We start from the raw sequence: 17,336 nt of genomic DNA, 5'->3' as shown, positions 1-17,336 counted from the left end.
GGGGCTTCCTATCCAACAACTCATAGTGAGATGGCCCACCTCTGGCACTGTGATTGTCACCCAGCAACATTATGGTTTCGAGTCCACTTATCTATACATACAGGACATTGTTGCTCAGTAGTCTTCAATTGCTATTATTATTGATCTTCCAGATGTTTATTCAGACCTGTAAGACACTTAAATGTTAGCATTATATAATGAAACTTTTTTTTTTTTTTTATTGGTTTTTCAAGGTAAGGTTTCACTTTAGCTCAGGCTGACCTGGATTTCACTATGTAGCCTCAGGGTGGCCTTGAACTCATGGTGATCCTCCTACCTCTGTGCTGGGATTAAAGGCGTTTGCCACAATGCCTGGCTCTGAATCTTTTTTTTAGAGGGTAGGCAGGATCGCTTCAAGCAAGTGCCAATTGATCTTGGGATTCAGAAACTAAGGGAATACTTAAAAAAATTAACAAGGTCCAATACAGCACAAAAATTTCATTACTCTTATAAATGTTCTATTAAAAGAGCAATGTTAGACTGGAGAGATGGCTTAGTGGTTAAGGCGCTTGCCTGTGAAGTCTAAAGACCCAGGTTCGATCCCCAGTACCCATGTAAGCCAGATGCACAAAATGGTGCATGTGTCTGGAGATCATTTACAGTGGCTAGAGGCCCTGGTACACCCATTCTCTCTCTCTTCCTCTTTCCCTCTGTCTCTCTCTCTCAAATAAATAAGTAAGTAAAATTTAAAAAAGACCAATGTTGCTGGGCATGGGGGCACATGCCTTTAATTGCAGCACTTGGGAGGCAGAGGTAGGAGGATTGCTATGAGTTCAAGGCTAGCCTGAGACTACATAGTGAATTCCTGGTCAGCCTGGGCTAGAGTGAGACCCTACCTCAAAAAAAAAAAAAAAAAAATGAGGGGCTGAAGAGATGTCCTGGCATGCCCATTCTCTCTCTCTTACTCTCTCTGCCTCTAATAAATAAATAAATTAAGGGCTGGAGAGATGGCTTAGTGGTTAAGCACTTGCCTGTGAAGCCTAAGGACCCTGGTTCGAGGCTCAATTCCCCAGGACCCACGTTAGCCAGATGCACAAGGGGGCGCACGCGTCTGGAGTTCATTTGCAGTGGCTGGAGGCCCTAGTGCACCCATTCTCTCTCTCTCTATATCTGCTTCTTTCTGTCTCTGTTACTCTCAAATAAAAAAATAAAAATGAACAAAAAAATTTTTAAAAATAAATTAATTAAAAACAAGATAGTAATGGGGAGGTAATATGATGGAGAATGGAATTTCAAATGGGAAAGTGTGGGGGTGGGGAGGGAGGGAATTACCATGGGATATATTTTATAATCATGGAAAATGTTAATAAAAATTAAAAAAAAAAACAAGATACATAAATAAAGTAAAATAAAAACAATGGTGGGCCAGGGGTGATGGCACACACCTTTAATCCCAGCACTCAAGAGGCAGAGGTAAGAGGATCACAGAGTTCAAGGCCACCTGAGACTATATAATGAATTCCAGGTCAGCTACGGCTAGAGTAAGGCCCTGCCTAAAATAAATAAATAAATAAAAAGTAATATTGGGCTGAGGAGATAGGAGATGGGTCAGCTGTTAAAGATACTTGTTTGCCACTTGCCTATGAAGCCTAAGGACCCTGTTTCGAAACTCGATTACCCAGGACCAACGTAAGCCAGATACACAAGGTGGCATATGCATCTGGAGTTCGTAGGAAGTGGCTGGAGGCCCTGGCATGCCCATTTTCTATCTATCTGCCTCTTTCTCTCTCTGTCTATCTGTCACTCTCAAATAAATAAAAATAAACAAAAATAAATTTAAAAAAGATGTTTGCTTGCAAAGTCTGATGACTCAGGTTCAGCTCCCCAGTACCCATTTGAAGCCAGATGCACAAAGTGGCACGTGAGTGTGGAGTTCATTTGCAGCAGCAAGAGACCCTGCTGTGCTTATACTTGCTCTCTCTGAAAGAAAGAGAAGGCTGGTGAGATTGCTTAGTGGTTAAGGTGCTTGCCTGCAAAGCCTAAGGACCCATATTTAACTCCCCAGATCCCACATAAACTAGACGCACAAGGTCGCACATGTGCACAAGGTGGCACACATGTCTGAAGTTCAAGTACAGTAGCTGGAGATCCTACAGTGCCAATATGCTCTCTCTCATGAAAAAGGCCAGTCTGTTGGATCCTACCCCACCCCACCCCACCCCGCCAAAAGAAAGAAAGAGGGGCTGGAGAGATTGCTCAGCAGTTAAGGCACTTGTCTGTAAAGCCTTTGACCCAGGTTTGATTCCCCCATACTCACGTAAAGCCAGATGCACTAAATGGTGCATGCCTTTGCAGTAGCAAGAGGTCCTGGCATGTCCATACTCACTCTCATTCTGTCTCTTTATCAAATAAATAAAATATATATTTTTTAACCTTCCAGAGGTTCACAAGCACTGAATTTGGCTTCCTGCCAAGTTTTGTTCAGGAAATTCCAGTTTGATACAACTTTCCCTACATTTGCTTTTAAGTGACCCAGATAGATCTCTTTGTCTTCCTTTTTTTTTTTTTTTTTTTTTTTTTTTTCCGGCTTTTCAAGGCAGGGTCTCACTCTGGCCCAGGCTGACCTGGAATTAACTATGTAGTCTCAGGGTGGCCTTGAACTCCAGGCGATCCTTCTACCTCTGCTCCCAAGTTCTGGGATTAAAGGCGTGCACCACCATGCCCAGCTTGATTTTTTTTTTTGTTTGTTTGTTTTTTAGCATCTTATAAACCTGAGTTACATGCCAGTTTAAATCACTCAGATCTGCCTCTCCTACCTTGTAAAAGAACATGCCCTACCATGGAGCTCAGCAAAACCACTAAGATCCCATACCAGTCCTGAAGTATCTCCTAAATTAACTTCTTTCTTACCTCTCCCATGAACACAGTTCGCAGTGAGCTGCATATCAAACTGCCTCTCTCATGCTCACTTTTCTTAGCAATGTCTAGCACTCTATCATATCACAATCCTTAATATTAATGGGTGTCTCATGCAGTGATAACCAGGTTTCCCTAATGGTTTATATGAGCCAGTCTATCAGGGACTGATTTTGCTCACATCGCTTCAGGTTATGGAAAGGCTAAGCAGTTTATATTACTCAGCTTATTTATTTATTTTGGTTTTTTGAAGTAGGGTCTCACTCTAGCTCAGGCTTTCCTGGAACTCATTATGTAGTCTCAGGGTGACCTCGAACTCTTGGAGATCTTACTTCTGCCTCCCAAGTGCTAGGATTAAAGGTGTGCACCACCACACCCAGCTCTTATTTTTATTCTTATTTTTTGTTCATTTTTATTTATTTATCTGAGAGTGACAGAGAGAGGGAAAGAGGCAGAAAGAGAGGGAGAGAGAGAGAGAGAATGGGTGTGCCAGGGCCTCCAGCCACTGCAAACGAACTCCAGATGCATGTGCCCCCTTGTGCATCTGGCTAATGTGGGTCCTGGGGAATTGAGACTCTAACTCGGCTCCTTAGGCTTCATAGGCAAGCATTTAAACACTAAGCCATCCCTCATCTTTTATTTTTAATATAATTTTATGTATTTATGTTTAAAGTATGTATTTTATTAGCATATATTAGTTAAACCAAACAAAAGTTTCATTATATTTTCATACATGCACACATTTTTTTGAAGGTCTCATTCTAGCCCCAGATGACCTGGAATTACTCTGTAGCTTAGACAGGCCTTGAACTCATGGGAATCCTGTTATCTCAGCCTCCTGAGTGCAAATATGGAGGTAAAAAATGAGTGCTACTACACCGGGCTTCACAATTTTTGTTTGTTTTGATTTTGGAGGTAGGATCTTGCTCTAGCCCAGACTGATCTGGAATTCACTTTGTAGTCTCCGGGTGGCTTTGAACTCATGGTGATCCTCCTACCTCTGCCTCCCAAATGCTGGGATTAAAGGCATGTGCCACCATGCCCAGCTTCACAATTAAAAATTTTTTTAAATTTATTTATTTGCAAGCAGAGAGAAGAGAGACAGAGAGGCACCAAAGCCTTCAGTCACTGAAATGAAGTTCAGATTATGTGCTTCTTTGTACAATAGGCCTTACATGGGTACTGGGAAATCAAACCTGGGTCATTAGGCTTTTCAGGCAAGCACCTTAACGGCTGAGCCATCGCTCTAGCTCACAATGTATTTTTTAAAATTTATCACATTAACCATTAGCCTCTCCTGCTCCCTAACTTCTTACCAACCAGTCCCCCTTCTACTTACATGTCTTTTCTTTTGTCCTGTGGACCCAATGAGTTTCATTATAGTTGCACAAGGTCCTGAGTATTTATTATTTAATTAATTAATTTTTTTTTTTTTTTTGTGTTTTGAGGTAGGGTCTTGCTCTAGCCCAGGCTGACCTGGAATTCACTATGTAATCTGAGGGGGGCCTTGAACTCACAACAATCCTCCTACCTCTGCCTCCTGAGTGCTGGGATTAAAGGCATGTGCCACTATGTCCATCTTATTTATTATTTTTTAGATTCACATTGTGGCCCAGGTTAACCTCAAACTCATGGGAATCTTCCTGTCTTGGCCTTCCGAGTGCCCAGATTACAGGTGTGATCAGCTTCATTTCTTGTTTCAATCAAAGCAGGTCAGATATTCCTTGATTCATAGTTTCCTGCTCGAGGCCATGACCAAGGCCCCCAGTCTGCATGTTTGCCGGGCCCTCTGGCAGGTAGGGCTGTGGGAGAGCGGGTCCTGCTGGTCTCTCCTTGGGGCTGAGCGGGATGGTGAGTGTCCACGACCCAGACCCCTCCTAGTCACTGAAGAGAAACACACTGAGGCGGGAGACTTGTCGAAGCAGGATCTCACTTTATTGTAACAGGCAGGTGCTTATATAGCATTGAGAAAGGATGAGGTGTAAGGGGCAATAGCATATCGCTACTTTTGAAATGATTGGTTCTAAGTGCGTGTGGGAAGTCTAACTTTTGCAGAAGTAACAGGCCAGAGGCAATGTGGAGCCCTGCTGAGTCATAGCTAGCCAGAGACAGGTCGGTGAACTTTAGCTACACTCAGGAAGGTCCACTAGACCTCGCGTCCGGGCCTCTCAAGGCCCAACACATGTTGACTCATGGATTTCCTCTGCCTGTGTATTAAAGGCTGGACCTGAAGGGTTTCTTCTCTAGCTTCTCTCTGCTCACTGTCCAGTTCTTCCCTTGGGTTCCAAGTTTTTGGATCCCAACAAAGGCATTTTAGCACAGATCTAATTTGTGCTCTCTTTCCCTTATGTCCTGCCAGCTGTAAAACACAGCAAGCCAACACCTCCATTTCATTCTCTCGTTTTTTCCATGTTTCCTGCCAACTCGGAGGCTCATGCGGAGGATAGCATCTGCATGTCTTTTTCTTGTAATTCTTCCCTTAAATAGGCAAGTTCTTTCCAGGCAGACAGCTTAGCTTTAGATGCATGTCTTATTACCCATAGCAAGAGCCACACAATTACCAGTATATGATTCTATCATATAGTCTTTAATCCATCAGCTATTTGGGAGGCCTTCCCCTTACTCACTTGATGGAAGTGTGTACTACCCCATACCACACAAAGGAAGAGAGCGAGAGCCACCCTGACATTCTCCCTAGGGATATTTCACACCCCAATGACATGCAACTGTGTCTCCCAGGCCCATATTTAATCCTGCCAGTCCCTAAGAGTATCACATGACTTTTCCTGTCAGGTGACCAGTATAGGGGAGATTATTTCTCTTTTAAAAAAATTATTTATGTATGAGAGAAAGATGTGGATATATATAGAGAGAAAGAATAGGTGTACCAGAGCTTTTAGCCACTGCAAATGTACTCCAGGCGCATGTACCACATTGTGCATCTAGCTTTATGTGGGTACAGGGGTATTGAACCAGGCTCCTCACTTTTCAGGCAAGCACCTTAACCACTGAGAAATCTCTCCAGTCTGAGATTCATTCATTCACTCTTTTTTTTGGGGGGGGGTTTAAGGTAGGGTCTCACCCTGGCCCAGCCTGACCTGGAATTAACTATGTAGTCTCAGGTTGGCCTCGAACTCGCAGTGATCCTCTTACCTCTGCCTCCTGAGAGCTGGGATTAAAGGCATGTGCCACCATGCCCAGCTTTATTAATCTTTTTGAGGTAAGGTTTTACTCTAGCCCAGGCTGACCTGGCACTCACTTTTTAGTCCCAGGCTGGCCTTGAACTTGCAGTGAACCTCCTACTTCTGTCTCCCAAGTGCTGGGATTAAAGATGTGCACCACCACGCCTAGCAGGAGAAACTATTTCTATTTATCTCAGATACAGAGGGCAATGACAGACCAAAGAAATGACTCAGGTCCATTCAGTGAACAAATGAAGGAGCATGGATGGGAGATAATTTAAAGAAGTATGGTGACTCAAGCCACTGCATAACTGAAAAGCCCATACTAGTATAACAGAAGATTCATGAAAGCCCCAGCACTGGAGTCCATGCACAACTGGCAGGCAGTTCCTCTGAAGAGTCTTCCTCACACCCCAGCACTTGTTTACCACTTATACGACTCAGGGAGGAGCCCCATGAGTCTTGTAAGTTTTGTGAGCTTCCTGAGTCCTTGTGAGGACTCTTTCCAAGAGGGAATATTCCAATCTGGAGAAAACAGCTTCACAACAGGTTATGTTCTTATTATTGACTTTAAGAGTTCTTTACAGGGTCTGGAGAGATAGCTTAGTGATTAAAGGCACTTGCTGACAAAGCCTGGCAGTCTGGGTTCCATACCCAGGAACCACATAAAGTTAGATGTATAAAGTGGTCAATGTATTTGGCAGGAGGCCCTGGCATGCCCATTCTGTCTCCCTCTGCTTGCAAATAAATAAATAAACTTAAAAAACAAATAGCAACAACAATAACAACAACAATGAGAAAAGCCTTTGCTTAAGCCAAGGCCTTAGAGACTCATAACTCACCAAATATTTGTCAAGCACCTGCTGCACACTGGTCACTGCCCTAGTGCTGGGGCCAGAGCCATGAGCTGTGAGTCTCTCTGTCTGCATGGAGCTTTTTAAAAAAATCTCATTACTTTAATCATTTTGTCAAAATAATATAAGCATATTTGCACAGATTTGATTTGTTAAGAGAATGTGTAGCCTAAAAGTCCCTGAGACAAGGGCTGGAGTGACTTAAAGACAGTTATTCACCAAACTAATTACCAGGGACCTGGTTCCTATCCTGGATATCTGTGAAATTATAATGTGTGTATGTATGTACAAACACACACTCAAGTGAAGCTGTGCCTGTTTTCTGCATTTCCTACTCCAGGGTATGAACTCATTTCCAGACTTTAAGGAAGGTACATGGAGAGCAATTAGCTCTTAAAGCTTTAGGGTGACACTTAGCAGAATGAGAGCAAGTAGAACTGGAAGATCCCATGAGTTTTTGTCCAATCCCCTCATTTTGCAGTTCAAGTGACAGAGGCACAAGGGGTTGTCACACACAGACACAGCTGTCTCTACCACTGTTACTGTCCCCTTAGGTAAGTATGGACCTATATTCATTCCTGTTTCTATAAGAGACTGGTGCTGATATCAGCTGCATTTTCTTCATGGACCAGGCACTATAGTGAGTACATTAAGTGTTTTATGCATTCCCCTTTATACCTCCATGGATGAGCAAAACACAGAAAGCTTACATAATTTGCCCCAGTGATCTCTACCTCCAGAATTCTTAAATTCCAATTCTTACTTCCCTTTTAAGAGATGCCTATCAAGCTAGTTAATTATATCTGTGAACATCTAGAGCCAAACTGGCAAACTGAGTGGGCCAAATCTAGCACCCCTATTGTGCCATGTATCTTTGAGGCTGCTTGCATGGAGCTTTTTGTCTAGAGGGAGAAAGGTAAGAAATGTAACTGTTGTTACTGGAGCCTGTAGTCAAGGTGGGGAGAAAAAGATATGGAGAGAGGAGAAGAGAAAGAAAAAGAAAGCAAAGAGACAGAAAGGAAGACAGGAAAAAAGGAAAGAGGAAAAAGAAGGAAGAAGCAAAGAGGGACAGAGAACAAGAGAAAGATAGAAAGAAAGGGAGACAGTGAGCTAGAGAAGTAAAAAGAAATGAATCATAGACAAAGAGAAATAGAGGAAGCCAGATGTGATGGCACACACCTTTAATCCCAGCACTTGGGAGGCAAAGGTAAGAGAATCTCTGCCTTCTCTGTCTCTAGCCTTGGAGTCACACGGTTTCCCAGAACTGTCCTGCTACAGTCCACAGGCTCAGTTGCCTCATGTCAAAGGTGGATCTTCCCTCAGCCAAGTGGATCTTCCTAGAGCCCAAGGCAGACTAGACAAGAGGTCCTGGCCTGTTAAGAGGAGCCAGGAAAGGCAGCAGACACCAAGATAGTGCATATTCAGTTCATAATTGGCACTCAGTAAGTGGTGTTTCCATTGCAGGACCAAAGTCTCCATGATGGGTCAGAGGAGTGTTAGGCATGCAGCCACAAGTCACATCGCTCCTCTTGCCTCATCCAAGGCACTGCACACCTTTCGCTGGAGAGGAGAGACATTGGGGCCAGGTTTATCCCTCTCTGCTTTAAGATGCCAGCATATTTCAGGAAGGAAAAAAGTTATGTCTCTCTCTCTCACTTTAGTGAAAATATTCTGGTGAGGCATACTTGCACAAAAGCAGTCAAGATTATAAGGTTTGTCCTTGGCTCCCCAACCCCTGCCAAAGACAGCTGAGAGATTCCAGTGAATTATCTGGAAACATGTTAGAAGATGCTATTTTATGACTCAGTTTCCCTCAAGTCCTTGACTGGAAACCTTTGCAAAAGTTTCTAGATAAGGCTGAAAAACTGACCATGAGCATCCTTTTTTTTGAGGCAGGGTCTCTCTAGCCCAGGCTGGTCTTGAAGGTATGACCATCTTCCTATCTCAGCCTCTCGACTGCTGGGATTAAAGGTGTACATCACCACACCAGGTTCCAGGCTAATTCTTTGTTGGTTGAGATTTGTTCTGTTGGCAAGTTCTTAGTCCAGTTTGGCTGCTTGTCTCCTTTGTGGCAATGACAAGAATATGGCTTTGGTCTCTTTACATCCTATCCACTGTGGTAGAGTGTTAAGTAGCCAAAATGTCCCTAGCCTATCAGGAGGACTCAGGGCCCCGCAGGCATCTGGAAAGCAGGTGTCAGCAATTAGTGCCCAACACTACTGTCACTCTTTGGAGTGGCTCCGGTCTTTTGGTCAACCAGCCTCCCACAGCTTATCACAGGGCACTATGCAGAGAAGAGGGTGTGGGTGTGGGTGGCTTTGCTTCTGCCTTCCATAGTGCAGAGTGAGCAAGGGCTCTAGTGAAATGTGGCCCAGAAGACCCCATGCTGAGATCCAATGGGGCCTGCCGGGTCCTGGGTGACTTTGGTGTCTGGGTGTAGTGGGCTGGGGTTTGCCCATGGGGCTGTGCTCCAGGCTGTAATTACAGTGTCTGTCCTGTGGGCCAAGCTACAAGGGCATTTGGGGAGGTGTCTGTAGGGCCTGTGACTCAGGAGCTCATGAGAAAAGTAGTGGGTAGCACAGGGAAAATTAGAGTCTTGGTGCTGGTGGAGACAGGCAGCATCTGGAGCCCAGGCCACAAGTGCCACCCACCTGGCACCTGCTTTGGTCCTGGCACAAGAGCTGGTGACCTTGCTAACCAGATATATCCCCTGCCTGCTCTTCACTTCTGTATCTGCATTTCTGGTTCATTCTTCCACCACCTTCTGGAACTTCACCCTCCAGGGGACCCAGGGAGGAAATACATGTGCCTCTTAGGAGTATACAGATAGCAGATAAATCACTACACACAGGCACCATCACATGACCATACAGAGATCTAGAGACACACAGATACATAAACAAACATGCAACCACAATCCAGCTGTACATTCATGTGGACACACACAACCACACACAAGTAATCACAGTACACACAACCACACACAGTCACACCTCTCAGAAACCAGCATGTCCACCCATTTCCTTTGAAGGACGGACAACACTGGATCCCATGGATAACGGGGGGGGGGGGGAGGGGGACTGAGAGTGCTGGATGCAGCTGTCTGACCTCTGCTTTTGTCCCCAGGGGCCACCAAGGACATGGGGAAGATGCTTGGGGGTGATGAGGAGAAGGACCCTGATGCTGCCAAGAAGGAGGAGGAACGACAGGAGGCACTGCGGCAGGCAGAGGAGGAGCGTAAGGCCAAGTATGCCAAGATGGAAGCAGAGCGTGAGGTCATGCGGCAGGGCATCCGTGACAAGGTGGGCAACTGAAAGGTATGAGAGGAGAGCTGTGGGCCTCCTTCCTTGAAAGGCTAGCAGCTCCTCCCTGACAAGGAGACTTCTGTGGAACCACAGATGTTCACATTGCGATAGGGTTCACTCACAGGGCTGACTTATCCTGACCCTAACATTGCGACCGGTCGTCCTTTTTGGGTTAGTCTTGGCTCCTTGCCCAGGGGAAAGACTCCGCGAGAGGGATGGAGGATGATAGGGCAGGTGGTCTTAGCCAGACAGGGTAGCCAGGGATTCCTCCTGAGGTAGCCTAGGCCTTAAGGTCAGGTGAGCCCCAGGAAATTCTTGCGCCTTCTGGACTCACCCAAGGGGATTGGGTGGGCAGGTGACCTCCTGGGGTGGGTCAGCCAGAGCACCATGCCCATAGCTTGTGAAAAAAAGTGAGGTTTCAGGTGGGATCTTGAGTTGAGGCTTTTGTCCCCAGCACTAATGGCCATAGCAGCCATTCCAGAAGATGGCCTGTTCCCACTTACCCTCATCCCTGCTGTACCCAGTGGTATGGAACAGGTTCCACAGCGTTCTGGAGAAGGGGTAGCTGAGGGGTGGTTATCAGCTTTATTAATGAGCATCTGAAGAGGCTGCAGGTAGCCAGGTGGGAGGTCACAACAGTGGAGTCCAGGTCTCTGTCCTGGGTCTCTGGATGGAGGTGAGGGTGGAATCATGGTAGTAGACCATAAGCTCTGCTCATAGGCCAGATGCATAGTGATGACAACTGCTGCCCACACAGAGGAGAGGCTTGGAGCCACCAAAGCACCTCACCTGGGTCCCTCCCAGAGATGCTTCAGCAGGCCCAGGTGTCATAATACTCCAGTTCTGGACTCGATGAGACATGAGGTTGTGGCAGAAGTGTGTATACATAGAAGACCCAGGCCCTGAGCTCTGTTCTTTCTTTTTTTTGGAGGTAGGGTCTCGCTCTAGCCCAGGCTGACCTGGAGTTCACTATGTAGTCTCAGGTGGTCTCAAACTCACAGCGATCCTCCTGCCTCTGCCTCCTGAGTGCTGGGATTAAAGCTGTGCATCACCATGCATATTCTTTTTTATGAGAGAGAGAGAGAGAGAGAGAGAGAGAGAGAGAGAGAATTGGCACGCCAGGGCCTCCAGCCACTGCAATAAAACTCCAGATGCGTGTGCCACCTTGTGTGCCTGCTCAACCTTGTGTGTCTGGCTTACGTGGTCTCTAGGGAGTTGAACATGGATCCTTAGGCTTCATAGGCAAGCGCCTTAACCACTAAGCTATCTCTCCAGCCCCTGAGCTCTGTTCTTAAGTCTGGGGGCTGACAACAGTTTCTGTGTCAATGTGTTAGGGGTAAGGATTTCCATGGACCTCTTGAGCTAGACAGAGAGAGATGTTTGGCAGGTAGCTGGGCACATTCTGTTCCCTGAGCACACAGAGGGCCAACTGGGTGGCTGCCTCCTCTCCCACATGCCCTAAACTAACCTTAGCGTACATGTGGCCAGGATGCAGAGAGCTGTTGATAGGGACTGGCTTGTTCACCCTGACACCCCATCTTGGGGTACCATCACTCAACAGTTTCCTGGGTCCTGCAGAAAGTACCAGTTGATTTTGCCATGACCCAACTTGCCACAGCCAGTGAGCCTCATACTCTTTTTACAGTCCCTTTGCAGTCAGCAGGATATGCCACTGGCCATGTGAATGATGAGGTGACATACTTCATTTTGGCTGTAGTGTATCAGGAAAGGGGGATGGAAATGAGGAAGAGGGAGGCAGTCAAGCAGCAGTTCTGGAAGAGAGACAGTCAGATGGAGGGATAGAAATAAAGAAATGAAGGGACAGAGAAGCAAGAAAACAGTCATAAAGGTCCCCAGATGGGGCTACAGGACAATAGCTCAGAAGGGAAGAGTGACTGGAGAAGTAGGGAGGACTGAGTGTCCAGGTATGCAGCAGCTCTGGGAAGCCGGGCCTCCCTCATGTCCAAAGTTGGGCTGGGTGCAGGGCCCAGGGGTGTCTTGTGCTTGGCCCAGTCCCTCCGTGCATCCCTAGGCTCCCAGACACCATCCCACCCATGAAGATGTCCTGGCCCCCAGCCGACCTGGTCTGGCCAGTGAGGAACACAGGAGGTGAGACTTCCAGCTCCCACTGCTGCTGCATAGCTGCTGGCCCCTGTAGCCTCACCCTTGGGCCTTTGCTACTAGTACCCCACCTTTCCTGTTCTCCACAGGCACACAGCCTGCCTGTCAAGAGTGACTTCTCAGATAGTCTTCGCTGACTACTCCTTCTCCCTGGCATTGGCTCCCCAGTCACCCTGGACCATGGGCACCCCACTGTCTTGGGCACTGGTCAGAGAAGGAAGGCTACTGAATAGTGGTCCAAGATTTCTCTTTGCTGAGGAGTTGGATGAAGAAATGAGGGTTTGGGTCTAGTTCCCACATCTTCATGACTTGAGGCCCCAGAGAACCTCATCCAAGGAAGAAGTAGGCATGGCTACTTGGGACTGTGGGTTTCTAGGGTGGTTCCCAGAGGAGCATCTCATTGCCATCAAGTAGCCACAAACTGGGCGTGGTGGTACATGCCTTTAATCTCAGCACTGACAGAGGTAGGTGGATTGCCTTGAGTTCAACCCTGAGACCACATAATGAATTCCAGGTTAGCCTGAGCTAAAGTGAGACCCTAACTTGGGAAAAAAAGAAGCCACATAAACCCAGCATGGTGGTGCACGCCTAATCCAGAACTCAGGAGGCAGAAGGAGAAGAATCACCATGAATTTGAGGCCAGCTTGGGACTACAGAGTGAGTTCCAGGTCAGCCTGTGCTAGAGTGAGACCCTATCTGAAAAAAAAAAAAAAAAAGATGTCATAGAAGCAAATACTTAATTTGCATACCCACTGTCAATTTGCATTCTCATCACCTGCTTTGCAGAGAGCCAGCTTTGCATACACACCTCCGGATTTGCATATACACCACATGATTTGCATGTGCTTTCAGCCACCCACAGTGGTCTTCTGGTGAGGAGACAGACAAGGCTCTCAAGTGTCTCAAGTGGAGCTGGCTTGCCCCAGTCCCCCCACCACCTGCGCTCACTAGGGCTCCCTTAGCCTGTGTGATGTCAGCAGGTGTACAAGTGGAAGCCAGCCAGAGTTATTTGCTCTTAGCCACTATGGACTTTTTTCACCAATGTTCTCAGGGCTTCTGTTACCCTCCCACCCCACCCCACTCCCAGTCTTGTCCTGGCCAAGTGGAAGCTACACAGGATTCAATTTGTAGCAGTCCTTGCTGGCTAGTGCTAGTTTTGTCTTTGGGCCATTGCTCCTGGCAGTAGTCACCTGATATGATTGGATTGGCCTGGATTGGGCTGGCATTTATATCTGGAGCCCAGAAGCTCACAACTGGCCACACCACATGAGTCTGACTCTGAAATGGAGACTGGATAACATCCCCCAGCAGAGTAACCATGACCCTCCCTCAGGTGAAGCTCAGAGTGGCCACAGCATTAGTGGAAAGAGTGGCACTTCAGGCCAAGCTTAATGACCACAGGGCAGTGGTGGAGCTTGCTGTTGTACAGGTTTCCTGCACGCTCACATTTTCCTAGGGTAGCCTTGGGAAGCTCACTTTCCTGGGTGGCCTGCAGACCTCACCTGGCCCATGCCTGCTGCTCCGCTTCTGCTTGGAGCCGCCCGTCCAGCCTGGGCTGCTGGCTGCTCTGAGAGCCTGACCTAGTTTCTGGAGACATCTCTCCCAGCCCACACACTACCCCACAGGACACTGAGACACATGTTCCTCCTCTCCACAGCAGGGGCTCTGCCTGTGTGGGTGAGGCTGCCTCAGGAAGTGACCTGCAGTGGCCAGCACAAGGTTGGTCACAGAGAGGGCCTTGTTCTGTTTGCTTCTCATTCTGGCTAACTCATCATCTGTCCTGTGCTGCCAGGTGCCAGTGGATGTGACTTTCTCTTGCTGGTCATGAGGACCTGCACTCTTAACTCTGTTAAGGAGTGACCGAGGAAGCCAAAACAAGCCCCTGCTGCCTCTTCTCAAGGGTGACTAGTGTCCTCTGTATCTTGGCTAAATGTAGCCTTTGCCTCTTCTACATCCAAAGCCACCCATAGCACCAGGAGAAAGATGCCCTTGGTGGGTGAGGAAGCAGAGTGCACCCCTTCTCTGAGGAAGGGCTGATGGAATGATAGATACTCCAGGAATGGCCATGTTGCCTTTCAAACAGGGGAAGCAAGACCTTCAGGCTTCCAGGGAAGAGAAGTCTGTAGCAGGAGGGGCAGGAGAAGGAGCCAGATTTAGTGTGTGTGTGTGTGTGTGGGGGGATGTCCTAGCATTACCTCCACTAGGGAGTCCCAATGTGCAGCCTCCACATGTCTCTGTGATCTCAGGCATCTCTCTCTCCTTTTTTTTTTTTTTTTTTTGAGGTAGGGTCTTGCTCTAGCCCAGGCTAACCTGGAATTCACTCTGTAATCTCAGGGTAGCCTCGAATTTACAGCAATCCTCCTACCTCTGCCTCCCAAGTGCTGGGATTAAAGGTGAGCATCACCACGCCCGGCTTCAGGCACCTCTTAATTGCCCCGCTCTCAGTGTGGGTCCCCCATATCTTAGTGAGAGCACTTCTGGTGCTCTGGTGCACAGGATGTGCTGGGGGCTCTGCTTGGGTCTTTCTCAGCATGGGCACCACTTTTCAGGGTCCTTGGGTGATTCCTCCAGTGCAGGGAGGGCCCAGACTCCCTGGGTATGGTGTGGGTGTCACCCAGGCTGGGGATGGGGCATGCAGGATGTGGGAGGCCTGGGATTGACCACCTTCTCCTCCACAGTACGGCATTAAGAAGAAGGAGGAGCGTGAAGCTGAGGCCCAGGCAGCCATGGAGGCCAACGCGGAGGGTAGCCTGACTCGACCCAAAAAGGCCATCCCTCCAGGCTGCGGAGACGAACCAGAGGAGGAGGATGAGAGCATCCTGGACACCGTCATCAAGTACCTGCCTGGGCCACTGCAGGACATGTTCAAGAAGTAATGCTACCCAGTCAGCGATGGGAGCCCCGCCCTCTGTACAGATTCCCACCCCCCACCCCCACCCCCGCGGAGGCCCCCCCACCAAGGGATGTTGGGAGCAGATGCAGCCCCCCACGCCACAATAAGCCATAGTCCTAGATCTGTCCTGCCCATGCCCCCTAGCGCCTCGGGAGCCTTCGGCCGCCCCTCCCCGCACTGCCATTACTGACACCACCTGACAAAGGATTGACCCTCAGGTCTCCGGGGTCCTGCTGAAGGCCAGAGTCTCATACTCTCCACTCTTGCCTGTGGGTGGTCGGACCCTCCTCCACCTTACTGATCTCGCATTCACCCCCCCCCACACACCTAGCCCAACGAGGTCAGGCCCCAGAGGGCCAGTCCTGACCATGAAGCATCGTCCCTTCATGGGTGGGTGCCTGTTGGGGCCCAAACTCAGGAGCACAGCCATAGTGGGGTGGGGCCTAGGGAGTGGGCAATGGGTGCCCGGGGGCCCCAGCCGCTCCCAGAGCCCAATGCCCCAGTTTCTGGACCCATTGTACCTGCTGGACCACGCTCTGTCGTCTTGTCTAGTGTCCGCTGGCAGCCCTTCCATTCTTTGTCCAGCTGTCTCTTTGTTGCTCCCCCTCTTCCTTCTTCGCTGTTGTTCCGAAAGGTTTGGCCTCTTGGGAATGCCGCTCCCAACTCAACCAGGGGAAACAAAGCAATAGGTTTAGGGGCGTTCTCAGACACACCTCGAGTCCTTTGGCACTCCCTGTGATGCGAGCTCTCCTGAGTCCCAACTCTTCCTGGTAGTCTCCTGCCCTCTCCACAGAGGGCACAGTTGGTCCCTGGGGAGCTCCTGCCTTTCCTACTGAACATCCATCTTCAAATCTTTCTAATCAAGAAATCCAAGGCTTTGGGGACCCACATGCAGAGCAGACAGAGGACCTTGGGGTTGGGTGTCCTCACCCTCCCAGCCCATCCCTCCTCTGAAGGGCTGAGGGTAGCCAGCAGGTGCAAGCCCCTGGGTTGGGGCTGTGGTGTTCTGTTCTGCTCTGCAGGAAGCCCAGCCAGGCCTGCGACCCAGCTCCCCTCTCCCTCTGCCCGGCCAGTGACCCTTTGTTCATTCTTGTTTAATTTACATCATAATATGTTGAATCTCAGGTAAATGAGGTCTGTATTTGATGAGTTTTCTCTTGACAGAAAGGCCATCGTAGCCTGGTTTTCCCCGGCCCTTTCTGTCCACATCAAAACTGCATTCAGCGTTCAAGAGTTGCGTGGGGCCAGGGGCGTGGCTTGGCATTGACCTTCATGACCTTACATAGCTCTTTAGAGAAGCCATAACAATTAGACTGCAATACTTACTAGACTGCCCTCTGCCCAAAGACATGAAGCATGCCCGGCGCACGCGCGGCCCTTTGCGCCCCCACCGGTTTTCACGCGTTGAAAAGCCGGCTGCGAGCAGACTGGGCATTCGCTAGTTACCCTGCATCTCGTTCCTCGCATGGGGCGCCGGGCCGCCGAGCTTAGCATAGCGCGTGTTACCTGTCCGTCTGTCCTGTGCCTGCGCCTCCTCCTGCATGTCGGAGGTCTCACGTGTGTTCTCTCCGGAGGGAATCACAGCCAATAAACAGTGATTTCACACCGTGTGGCCATTCCTTCCAGGACTCCCACTCTGACTGGCTCTACTCTCCCCGCCCTCTGACCTCTTGCAGCGGACAGTGCCTGCCAGGTGGGAGGCATATCCCCTCGTGGTGAGGCAAACACAAGGTGTCCCCTTCAGACCCCAAGTCAGATTTACCATCCCAACTCATTCTGTGAAGGCAAAAGCTGTCCCTGTGGGCCCCAGCGCCCATGGTGAGCCTCCAAGATGCTCACACTCCTCACAGCTCTCCCAGGCCCTGGGGGGCTGACCACACTGCTTCCCAGATCTGGGCCTGTCAGGAATTTCCTAGCCCTGCTCTCTTGCCTGAACTGAAAGGCTGTTCCTAGTGTCTGCAACACTGGGTCTTACACCTTTAGGGATGGCTGCCAACTCTGCTGAGGCGGGAGGAGATGCTTGTAGGACTTGCCAGCTTTCTGGTCTGGCAAATTTTATCTGACCCTGGGCCACAGAATAGCCCAT

General features: G+C 48.8%; 1 protein-coding gene across 2 annotated transcripts in view; it reads left to right on the top strand.

Annotated features, from left to right (window-relative positions):
• Cplx1 (complexin 1) overlaps positions 1-16,855 on the top strand; it is a 54,843-nt gene extending 37,988 nt beyond the window's left edge. For both annotated transcript variants that reach the window (XM_045130100.1, XM_004656056.2), the window contains exons 3-4: positions 10,058-10,233; positions 15,036-16,855. In XM_045130100.1, coding sequence (XP_044986035.1) covers positions 10,058-10,233; positions 15,036-15,233 — 374 coding nt within the window. In that variant the 3' untranslated portion in view covers positions 15,234-16,855. The remainder of the gene's footprint in view (positions 1-10,057; positions 10,234-15,035) is intronic.
• Positions 16,856-17,336: the final 481 nt, after the last annotated feature.

This window comes from Jaculus jaculus, chromosome 11, assembly GCF_020740685.1.
Source record: "Jaculus jaculus isolate mJacJac1 chromosome 11, mJacJac1.mat.Y.cur, whole genome shotgun sequence".
NCBI lineage: Eukaryota > Metazoa > Chordata > Mammalia > Rodentia > Dipodidae > Jaculus > Jaculus jaculus.
The sequence above is the reverse complement of the archived record's forward strand: the minus strand, read 5'-3'. Positions and strand labels throughout refer to the sequence as shown.